This window comes from Cololabis saira, chromosome 22 (assembly GCF_033807715.1).
Source record: "Cololabis saira isolate AMF1-May2022 chromosome 22, fColSai1.1, whole genome shotgun sequence".
Taxonomy (NCBI): domain Eukaryota; kingdom Metazoa; phylum Chordata; class Actinopteri; order Beloniformes; family Belonidae; genus Cololabis; species Cololabis saira.
In genome coordinates this window covers 33,206,489-33,218,245 of record NC_084608.1, presented here as the reverse complement: position 1 = coordinate 33,218,245, position 11,757 = coordinate 33,206,489, and the positions used below count along the sequence as shown (strand labels likewise).

Below are 11,757 nucleotides of genomic sequence, written 5' to 3'. Positions count from 1 at the left end.
TATACTGAGGGGATAACGAGACATGACGAGACACAGGTGCAGACACAATAAGGGCAGATGGGACACAGGCGGGGCAAGACAGAAACTGAAAGCTGGGGGGGAATGTCAACCTTGACAGCTTCCACATAGATATTGGCAGGTAGGATGATTTGACAGATGGAAATACCCAGATCAGATCACGCTTCCACATAGATACATGTTGATGTCTATGTGGAAGCGTGATCTGACGGGGTATTTTCATCTGTCAAATCATCCTACCTGCATTAATCTATGTGGAAGCGTGATCTGACGGGGTATTTTCAACTGTCAAATCATCCTACCGGCACGCCGTGTCCACGGTGCAGGACACGTCGTGCAGGTGTCGTGCCAAAAAGAGATTGCCTGCCAGAATCTGATTTCTCCCCTGAAAATGGGTCTTTTTACCTGCCAAAAATTGATTGAAGGCAAAATACAGTTAATGAAAGGTTGTTTCTACCTAAATATGATTTGATCTCATTCTTGAGCTTCATAATCTGAAAATCTGACGTTTCAGCGCTATCGCTGAACGGGCTGCTGTGCGCGCTCCCGCGGCCAGAAATCAGATTCTGGCAGGCAACTCACTCGCTTTATTTTTGTTAGTGATGCCATTACTGTGACCACCAAATAATGTGGTTTTCCTGGGCTCCACCTCATCCACAACATCTCCATCTCAGTCTCTGTGAAATTTAGTGGCACAGTGGCTCGACACGTCTCATTCATCCTGACGCGCAGCAGAAACAGACTGCAGGAAGCCGCTGCGCATGCTCAGCAGGCTCATTTATATGCAAATACACTCATCATGTAGTTTGCGTTGCCCATTTATGGTATAATGTGGGTGTGTAGAGGGCAGGATATGAGGCGAATTCACCTGCGCAACCTTCCAGCTGGAATGTGATTTATAAAGCGAACATTGCGTGCAAGTGTGCGTGCAAGTGTGCGTGCACACGGTTTTATAAATTCAGATTTTTTTTTGCGCCCGCCATTTTCGGCTTTTGGGTTTACATGCACTTTTAGTATGAATCCTAAGCTTTATAAATGAGGCCCCAGGAGTCTTTCTGATCTCCAGCTTTCTAAAAAGCCTACAGATAAGGTGGATTTCCATTCCACTTTTTTGGCGACGAACGTATCGCTGCAGGAAACGGTGTTTCCATTGGAGGGTGTTTTTCATTTCATGAGCTAATTCTCCTAGTTCTCTAAACAACATCTCGACTTTGAAAAAGATGGAAGAAAGTCATCAAAATCCAGTTTCCAGCTGTTTTTGGACTCATTGATACGATCCATTTGTTCTATAACTCTGCTTTATCATTAAACATTACATAAGAGATTTACCTCTGAATAATCATCTGAATGATGATCCACTGCCTTCATCATCTGGCTGGTTTCTCGGTTACAGCAATCGCAATAATTTGTCAAAGACTTAAGACATTTATTTTCTTCATTGTTGAGATTTTCTTTTTTGTGTCTTAAAGGGAAGTCTCGCAGGAGAGAAATGCATCCTTTATGACTGTAGCAGTGGACCAGAGTGTCTGTGCCCCTGCTGGGACATTTTATATGCTGCCTGCACCTACCTGATCCATTCCTCTTAGAGTCAAGAAGAAAAAATCTTCACAAAAGGGAAAGATTTGTCAGGGCTGGTGTGGTGAGGACCCAGATGCAGTAGAGCGAGAGGCAGGAGTTCAACAAAAAAGGGGTTATTTTACAAAAAGGCAAGAACCAAAAACCAAAAGCGCTGCTTGGCAGGATCAAAAGTCACACAGAAACAGGGATAAAAAAACTAGAGCAAAAACTTGGCAGGACACATGGAGGAAAGAAACAGGACAGAACCACAAGGAGCCAGGGTAAGACAAAACCAGATATACACAAGGGGGTAACAATCAGGGCAGATGGAAGACAGGCGGGGCAAAACAGAAACACAAACTGGGGGAAATGTCAACCACTGACATGATTGAATTAAAACAAGGGTAAAGTAAAGGAAAAAATATTCCATTAATGCATGAAATGCAGTTATTCCTTGTAGCCCGTACCATCCTCTTAAATGAAACATTAACAAATAGAGAAATAAAATGAAAAGGCAGCTGTACTAAGCTCCGGTTATCATTACCACAGTTCACATAAAAGGATCCTTTTTCACTCATCTTCCCGGTACCAACAAAAGAAACCCCCTCAACAAAGAACTGAAATCATCCGAGGACAAATGCAGCCCCCCCAAATGTCCCAGCAGTCCAAAATATTAGTCAAACAAGCGCTAGTCCTCCAATCATGTGTCGTAATCTTAATCAAAAGAAAAAATCCTCAAAATACAACAGAAGAATGTTCCTTCCATCCAGGCCTCGTACCGGCGTAGGGTCGGGAAACCGGCAGGTAACATTTCTGCAGACCATTCTCCAGAGTTTTGCCTTTTTCTCACTTCTTTCTTTACCAAACCAGAACTAAGTCCACCCTACTTCCTCAGTAGAGAAGTGATGGCTGCAGACGCTGGTTTCAGCCTTGAAGGTCAACGACTGTTGTCCAAAGTGAAGTCATAATTATGTTTATAAAGATTTAAAGAGTCATGAATGCTTTTATAATTACAATTCTGGATTAGTGTAATTCCTGTATGCTGGTTTAGATCAGTTAATCCTTCAGTTCGTGCAGAACGCTGCAGCTCGGCCCTAAACTGGACCAGGAAATGTGAGCATAGTGATCCAGTTCTGACATCGGTCCATTGACTTCCTGTCCCTTTTAGAAGAGATGTAAGATCTTCTTGGTAGATTTGTGTTTTTACTCCATTTGTTTAATATTATTTACAGTATATTGTTGTGTTTTACCTGTAAAGCACCTTGGTGAAGCTTGGTTGTTTTTAACATAAATGAATCTGACCTGGACTCGACCAGTGAGGCACGTTTGCAGCCAACATTGAAGCAGACGTTCCGTGACATTAACAACATTTATAACCGCATATTTGTCTTACAGCTCCAGTCCAGAGGGTCAACATTGAAAAGACACAAAATAAGATCATCTGCAGCTCAGAGGGGATCTATCCTGAACCTGGACTCACCTGGACCACCAGTCCTTCATCCAGCAGGATCCTGCAGAATCCACCAACAGTCCAGCAGACTGAACAGCAGCTTTACAACATCAGCAGCTCTCTGGTCCTTTCAGATAATGATACGGACCTGGACTACATCTGCACCGTCAGCACTGCAGCAAACAGCTGGAGAACCACGTTGCTTAAACCAGGTAACAGAAAGGTTCAGGTTATAATGTGCTGTTTGAGATGTTTTGGAGCTTCATGATTCTGTTTCATGTTTACTGTAATTCCAGCTGCTCTAAATGCATCAGACACTGAAACTCTCATCCCCTGCTCAACCGCCAATCCAATCATATATCTCACCTGGAGATTTAACCATGAGGAGATCATCCTGACACAGAGCGGCGCTGAAGACGCCTACAAACCTTCAGAGAGGTGGAAGCAGCACGTGGTGTCCGTGTCAGAGACAGGAAGTCTCATGCTGAAGGGTTTATCTTCAGACCAGACAGGAACTTACACGTGTGAACTCACTGATGAAGAGGACACTTACGTGAAATACACCTTTCTTCATGTATCTAAAGGTAAGGCATTAAAAGTGAGTCTTCTCACAGTGTTTGAACCATATTGAAAATAGAATATTAAGAAGTTAATTTTGGTCATGTGTAATGTCAAAAGTTGAATATTCTTTAATCATATTAACATCTGCATGACATCACTGCTGAAGTGTCGGTGACGTAGATCATCAGAGTGTGACGTCACAGAACTGCATCCATCTCTGTTACAGATAGAAACCTCTAATTTTGTTATATTATTCTTGTTATATTAATCATTTTGTTTTAGTAAATAGCTGAAACTTTCAAAGAACTCATTGACTTTAGGTCAACTAATGACTACACACAGATACACTTGTGAAGGTTCATGTGATCTGTTGAGACATGTTTCAAATCACTGTCATCAAAATAGAAAAACTGTCATTTTAATTCTTGTTCTGTTTTTCTGTTGCAGACCGGACTGGAGTTATTTTAGTGGGGGGTTTGCTGATGGGTGTGATGGTGAAGTATGTGATGTCAAAGGATGTGATGGTGGGGGTGATGGTGAAGGGTGTGAAGCTGAAGGATTTGTTGGTGGGTCTGGTGTTGGGAGTGGTGTTGGCTGTGGTGGGGGCAGTGGTGGGGGGTCTGCTGATGGCTGTGTTTTTGACTAAGGTGGGGTTTATGGTGGGGTATTGGATTACTGTATATATGGGTGTGTTGGTGGGTCTGTCAGTGGGTGCGTCAGTGGGTGTGTGCTGGTCTGATCTGGTGGAGGTGTGGGTGGGTGGGGCGTTGAAAGGATTGATTGTTGTGATGGTGAAGGCTGTGGTGGGGGTAGTGGTGGGGGCTGTGGTGGGGGCTGTGGTGGGGGCTGTGGTGAGGGCTGTGCGGGGGGCTATGATAAAGGCTAATGTGGGGGCTATGAGTACTGTGGAGGTGGAGGTGTCGGTGTCGGTGGGTGTGATGTTTGGTGTGATATTTGGTGTGTCCACATGGACGATCGTGTATATGATGTTAAATTGTGTGAAAGCTTTGATGCTGAAAACTGCAATCGGGCCAGGTGTCAAACGCAGCATTTTTACTGGTGCTCTGGTGGGGGGTACGGTAGGGGGTGGGGTGGTGGCGGCGGTGGGGGCTGCGGTGAGTGTGATGGTGGCTGTGGTGGTGGGTGTGTTGGTGGGTTTGGTAGCGGGTGTGGTGTTATTGATTTTAGTTGATAAAATCAAAGACAGAAGGAGAAGGATGGAAGAACGGACACGAGAAAGAAATGAAGGTAAAGATGTATTTTATATTTTGGTTTTGATGTTTTTACATAATTCAAACAGAATCTTTCAAGTAAAAATGAAACACCTAGAAAACATTTAATCACTAGTTAAAGACACTTTAATGACTCTCTGAAGTAACTTGAAGCAGCTGAGAGCTTCACAGCCACCTCTAATTTTTTCAAATGGTAAATGTGTCATTTATTTGAATATAAATGTTTATGAACTATATGAGTAAAAACTGTGACTGTTTAAATTACTGTTGTACATTTAAGTCAGTCAAAAATTTCCAGTTTAAATTTGACTTTAAATCAGTTCAAACAAATATGAAGTTTGAGTCTTATTTCTTCAGAATTACAACATTCTTTGGTAAATCCTTATTGCTTCAAGTTTACAGGAATTAAATGTATTTAATTTATTTTTCAGAAGGGCAGGTACTGTAGAGCCCGTGAGGAGGGATGCAACAGGATTTCCTTATTGACTTCAAGCACGATCCTGTAATCTTCAGCAATAAACATCTAGTGTAATTCCACTATTTTAACTCGAAAATTCATTATTTTGACTTGTTTTCTAAAACAATTAAGTATTACATATAAAATGCTTCCATACAAATATCTGAATTTAGCTTACTTGGCTTTAAATGATTGGTGAAGGTTAAATTACTTTGAAACAACCTATTTTTTCTGTATCGTACTGTTCACAACTGTTATGTGACGAATTATTTTTCTAAACGTTTGTATATAGAATCAGAATCAGAATCAGAATCAGAATCAGCTTTATTGGCCAGGTTCGAACATTGTCCAACAAGGAATTTGATTCGGTTATTTCGCTCTTTGGTAGTAAAAAAATAACAATAAACAAATAAACAATAAACAAATGTGGTATTACTATCTACAGTATAAACATTTTAACATTTTAACATTTTAAGGTGCAGCAGTTTGAGGTAGTGATAAAAGAAGGATAGTTCTGAATAAAAATAAGAATAAGTATAAGTATAACCTATATACAATTTAACAGACAAATTATACAAAAAATACAAAAAATTATACAAAAGGAAGTACAAAAGTGAGAGGTGCAGAGGTGCAGCAGAGTGAGGCAGACATGATTATTAAAGAGGGTGCTGGATGATTTTTTTATTGCACGTGTTTGGTTACTCTGAGACTAATTATTTGTGGGAGTTCATCAGAGCAACCGCTTGCGGGAAGAAACTGTCTTTGTGTCTGGAGGTTTTGGCGTACAGTGCTCTGTAGCGCCGTCCAGAGGGGAGGAGTTGGAACAGGCGGTGTCCCGGGTGTGAGGGGTCTGCAGAGATTCGACCTGCCCGTTTCCTGGTCCTGGACCGGTACAGGTCGTCGATAGATGGGAGGTTAGTCCCAACTATCCTCTCTGCAGACCTGATGGTCCGTTGCAGTCTGTGCCTGTCTAGTTTGGTGGCTGATGCAAACCAGACAGTGATGGAGGAGCAGAGAACAGACTGGATGATGGCAGTGTAGAAGGTGATCAGCAGCTGCTGTGGCAGGTTGAACTTCCTGAGCTGCCGCAGGAAGTACAACCTCTGCTGCGCCTTCTTCCTGATGGAGTTGATGTGGGTGGACCACTTCAGGTCCCGGGAGATGGTGGACCCCAGGAACTTGAAGGAGTCTGTGGAGGAGACGGTGCTGTTGAGGATGGTGAGGGGGAGGAGTGGCAGTGGGTTTTTTCTGAAGTCCACTGTCAACTCCACAGTCTTGAGCGGGTTCAGTTCCAGGTGGTTCCGACCGCACCAGTGGACCAGCTGATCCACCTCCCGTCTGTACGCGGACTCGTCACCTTCCCGGATCAGGCCGATGACGGTGGTGTCGTCCGCGTACTTCAGGAGCTTCACAGAAGAGTCCCCTGAGGTGCAGTCGTTTGTGTATAGGGAGAAGAGCAGTGGTGAGAGGACGCACCCCTGGGGGGCGCCAGTGCTGATGGTACGGGTGCTGGATGTGATGCTCCCCAGCCTCACCTGCTGCCTCCTGTCACTCAGGAAGCTGGTAATCCACTGACAGGTGGGGGCAGGCACGGTGAGCTGGGTGAGCTTCTGGTGGAGGATTGCGGGTGCGATCGTGTTGAACGCAGAGCTGAAGTCCACAAACAGGATCCTTGCATAAGTCCCTGAGGTGTCGAGATGACGCAGGATGTAATGCAGTCCTATGTTGACTGCGTCATCCACCGACCTGTTTGCCCGGTAGGCAAACTGCAGGGGGTCGAGCAGGGAGCCTGTGGTAGATGTAGATTAATTGAAAAAAAGACTTTTTTAATTATAATTGTTCAGCCCATTTTGGCGCAGTTGCATGATTCCCCCACTGGTGGCCACTTAGGGGTACAGAAGCTGCAGGGGAAGGTGAAGGGTCGCTTCTATTGGCTGGGGTGGTTCGGGGATGTGAAGCTGTGGTGTAGGCAATGTGTAGATTGCGCCTCCCGGAAGGTTCAGGGTCGTCCCCCTTGTGCTCGCCTTCAGACATCAAGTGTGTCCCGACCACATGAAAGAGTAGCGCTCGACATTCTAGGCCCTTTGCCAGAGACAGCCAGTAGAAATAAGTATATTGTGGTTATAGGGTACTAATTCTCCAAGTGGACAGAAGCATTTCCTCTGCCAAACCAGGAGGCCAAGACCATTGCTAAGGTGTTAGTGGAAGAATGGGTTTGTAGATTTTGGGCTCCACGTAGCATCCATTCAGACCAGGGGTGGAATTTTGAGTCCACTCTGTTCAGAGAATTATGTCAGCTCCTAAATATCCACAAAACGAGGACTTCCCCATACTACCCACAGTCAGATGGTCTCATTGAACGATTTAATCGCACATTGCTGTCTATGTTATCACTGTTTGTCGAGGAGAATCAGTCTAATTGGGACATTCTTATACCATATGTAATGATGGCATATCGCAGCAGTGTGCATGCCAGTATAGGTTTCACCCCATATAAGGTGTTGTTCGGACGAGAGATGGTCCTCCCAGTGGACATAATGCTTGATGTGGGGGCTGGAGAGGGATTCCCTTCCGTTAGCGAGTATGTTGGCAAATTAGTGGAGACGTTGGGCCAGTCCCAATCCCCCCCTAGCCCTACTTTTCAGCCCTACCCCTAAATTTTGCGCGTTCCTGTGAGGGTAGTGGTGTCCCAATTCCTCTTTGCATGTAGGGATAGTGGACATAACGAGGGGTAGGGGGTATGAATCTAACCCTTCACAGCGAGGGATTTCAGATGTTGACTTCGCGACCGAGGGCCAGAAAAATTTCTCAGAATGCTTTACGTCATCATTTGCAGACTGAATCAAACAAAAAAATATGGCGGACATTTCTAATTTTTAGTGAATAAAATCAATAATTTGAGTTAGTTTCTGCATAAAAATGAGTTTTGATTACGTTTCTAGCGAGAAATATATATTTTTCTTTCATAATATTCACTCAGTGAATGTACATAATCACTCGCTTGGTCGTTGTTGCGTTGTATCTGGGGTTGGGGATCTTAACGGTTACTTTTACGTCTGAAAAAATATTAAAACTTAATAAAGTGGCATATTAACAGCGCTACAGCGGAAATTAAAACAGCTTTTAGCTCTCGGCTTCCTGATATGGTGTGACGTATGTGCAAACGTAACTACACAGTTGCTTACGTACCCAAACGTAAACCACGCAGTGACGTAGCAAGTGGTGTCCCAATCCCTAGGGAAGATTAAAAGGGCCCTACGCCTGTGGCTTAATTTTTAGGGGTAGTGGTAGTGAGTGAGGGCTAGTGGTAGAAAGTAGGGGGTGTATTGGGATTGGCCCGTTATCCACTGTAGTGGAGGCAGTGAAGAAGCATCAGGCCAAAGCTTCTAGTCAACAAAAGACCAATTTTGATGTCAGAGTGAACTTTCAGTATTACTCTGACAGGGAACTTGTGTGGGTTCTAAACAAAGTAAGGAGGAGAGGATTGTGCCCCAAGCTTCAATGACGTTTTAAAGGCCCTTACAAAATAATAGAGAGGGTCACAGAAGTCAAGTCAAGTTAAGTCAAATTTATTTATAAAGCACATTTCACATTATGAGCATGGACTCAATGTGAAGTGAGAATGAGAAGTGTTGTACCGAGTGGCACCAGTAGGGATAAGGCCAGAGATTGTGGTACATTTCAACCGTCTTAAACCTTATTTGGCTTCCTCTTTAGGGCTGCCATTGACCAAGGGTGATGGGGAATCAGGCCCGGTTCAGATGGAGAGTGTTCTGGTGGAAGGAGGTCCTGCTGATGCTCTCTTGCAGCAGTCGCCATCACCGCCCGATTCTGCTGAGAGGGGCCCTGCTGATACTCTCTTGCAGCAGTCGCCATCACCGCCCGATTCTGTTGAGAGGGGCCCTGCTGATACTCTCTTGCAGCAGTCGCCATCACCACCTGATTCTGCTGAGAGGGGCCCTGCTGATACTCTCTTGCAGCAGTCGCCATCACCGCCTGATTCTGTTGAGAGGGGCCCTGCTGATACTCTCTTGCAGCAGTCGCCATCACCACCTGATTCTACTGAGAGGGACCCTGCTGATACTCTCTTGCAGCAGTCGCCATCACCACCTGATTCTACTGAGAGGGGCCCTGCTGATACTCTCTTGCAGCAGCCGCCATCACCGCCTGATTCTGTTGAGAGGGGCCCTGCTGATACTCTCTTGCAGCAGTCGCCATCACCACCTGATTCTACTGAGAGGGGTCCTGCTGATACTCTCTTGCAGCAGTCGCCATCACCACCTGATTCTGCTGAGAGGGGCCCTGCTGATACTCTCTTGCAGCAGTCGCCATCACCGCCTGATTCTGTTGAGAGGGGCCCTGCTGATACTCTCTTGCAGCAGTCGCCATCACCACCTGATTCTACTGAGAGGGACCCTGCTGATACTCTCTTGCAGCAGTCGCCATCACCACCTGATTCTACTGAGAGGGGCCCTGCTGATACTCTCTTGCAGCAGCCGCCATCACCGCCTGATTCTGTTGAGAGGGGCCCTGCTGATACTCTCTTGCAGCAGTCGCCATCACCACCTGATTCTACTGAGAGGGGTCCTGCTGATACTCTCTTGCAGCAGTCGCCATCACCGCCTGATTCTGTTGAGAGGGGCCCTGCTGATGCTCTCTTGCAGCAGTCGCCATCACCGTCTGATTCTGTTGAGAGTGGCCCCGCTGATACTCTCTTGCAGCAGTCGCCATCACCACCTGATACTGTTGAGAGTGGCCCTGCTGATACTCTCTTGCAGCAGTCGCCATCACCACCTGATTCTGCTAAGAGGGACCCTGCCGATGTTCGTCGGTGGTAGTGTAAGGTTAATTAAAGGTTAAACTTGTTTTGTCCTTCCGATGCTGTCACATGCTTTGTTAACAGATGTCACAACGCCACTTCCTGATCTACTCAGGTTTTGGAATGTCCTGGTTCAATCACTCTACTGAAATGTCATGATTAAATCACACTTTATCTCTTCCTCTCACTGTACATAACGGTCACTGTTAAGTTTCTCAATAAAAGCATAATGCAGAGGGAGGAACTGCGAGAAGCATTTTGCTGTCAGGAGTTCTCACTGAGAACTGTCGTTCTGCACTCCTGCCTCTGCTCTCCCGCTTCTGCAGAAGTGCGTTAAAACCTTTCCAGCAGTCTCTGGTGTCTTTCTTCGGTTACGGAATGATTTAATGCCATTTTAGACCTAACAGTGGCCATTGCCATCTGACTGCGACACCTGCTGCACCACGGGATGCCAGTGTGACCCCGGAGGAACAGTGCGGACAGCACTTGCTCCCGCCAGAGGGGGGAGCTGTTCGCCTGGATGCGCGGGGGGGGGACGCCCGGTGCGTGAACAGAAGGCACCCGGATGGTTAAAAGACTACGATGTGACGTGTTAACTCGAGGGCAAGTTCTCTTCATTAGGGGAGGGAGGAGTGTAATGAAATGTCAGGAGGGTCTCTGTGCCTGCCGGTGTGGATGCTGCGGGGAGGAGTTTCCTTACCTGATTATGAATGACTTGCACCTGTGTCGAGTAGGAGAGGACAACGACGCTGGAATAAAAGAGGGCTGTGAATGGCCGGACAGTGAGTGGGGAATACTTGTCTGAGGCTGCAGCACCGGTCCGGGCTGGGAGGGTGCGGATCCCAGCTTTTATAGTTGCCGGCCGCGAAGACAGTTGAGTAAGGGAGCGAGCCTTTTTCCTGAGTGAGGAGGGGAGGCTGGACGCCTCCTTTAGGTAGCGAGGGGCCGGGGAGTAGTAAGTGCCGTTGTCTTTTCCTTACTGAGGCTTCCCTGCCACAAACTGCTGCCGGTTGTCACTAACCCGGCCGCATTGAGTTTGTTCTGTGGACGCTTCACGGGCAACTCCATGCTGACACCCCGTGGGGGGGTGTCGTCGCCAGACCGGGCGAGATAAGTGAACTCAAATACTGTTTACATTTACTGTTATATGTTGTGTCGTTTATAATTTTCCTTTCATGTCTGTATTTAGTTTCAGTATTTAAAGGAGCCGTCTGTAAGAAATGGCCAAAACTGGTACTGCAGTCACTTTCAAAATATTGTTGAGCAGCGTGTACCCTCCCCCTCCTCCCCCTCCTCCCACCGACCAGAGGTTGCCAGGTAGGCTGCAGAATGCAGCAGGAACGTAGGCTGCCATGGCTGCGATAATTAGAGCCGAGCTGGCAACCCGGATGCTGAAACAATACTGACTTGGTGATTGGGAGATAGGTGGAGGGTGGAGCTTCAGAAACAATACTGACTTGGTGATTGGGAGATAGGTGGAGGGTGGAGCTTCAGAAACAATACTGACTTGGTGATTGGGAGATAGGTGGAGGGTGGAGCTTCAGAAACAATACTGACTTGGTGATTGGGAGATAGGTGGAGGGTGGAGCTTCAGGCCAAAACAAAAAATGACAACATAAACATCAGTTGAGGGCTGCAACTCCTCTTTTTAAACTGGAATATC

General features: G+C 46.1%; 1 protein-coding gene across 1 annotated transcript; it reads left to right on the top strand.

Moving 5' to 3' along the window:
* Nucleotides 1-4,717: 4,717 nt before the first annotated feature.
* LOC133423457 (sialidase-like) lies at nt 4,718-10,419 on the top strand. The gene is made up of 2 exons (XM_061713630.1): nt 4,718-4,834; nt 8,993-10,419. Exons 1-2 carry the CDS (start codon nt 4,804-4,806, stop codon nt 10,111-10,113), a joined length of 1,152 nt encoding a protein of 383 aa, XP_061569614.1. The 5' UTR covers nt 4,718-4,803; the 3' UTR covers nt 10,114-10,419.
* Nucleotides 10,420-11,757: the final 1,338 nt, after the last annotated feature.

Bases quoted from the DNA above. Each gene is read 5' to 3' on its own strand.
- LOC133423457 (XM_061713630.1), top strand. From the start codon at position 4,804: ATGGAAGAACGGACACGAGAAAGAAATGAAG. The intron at 4,835-8,992 runs GTAAAGATGTAT...CTTCCTCTTTAG, and splicing joins GACACGAGAAAGAAATGAAG to GGCTGCCATTGACCAAGGGT.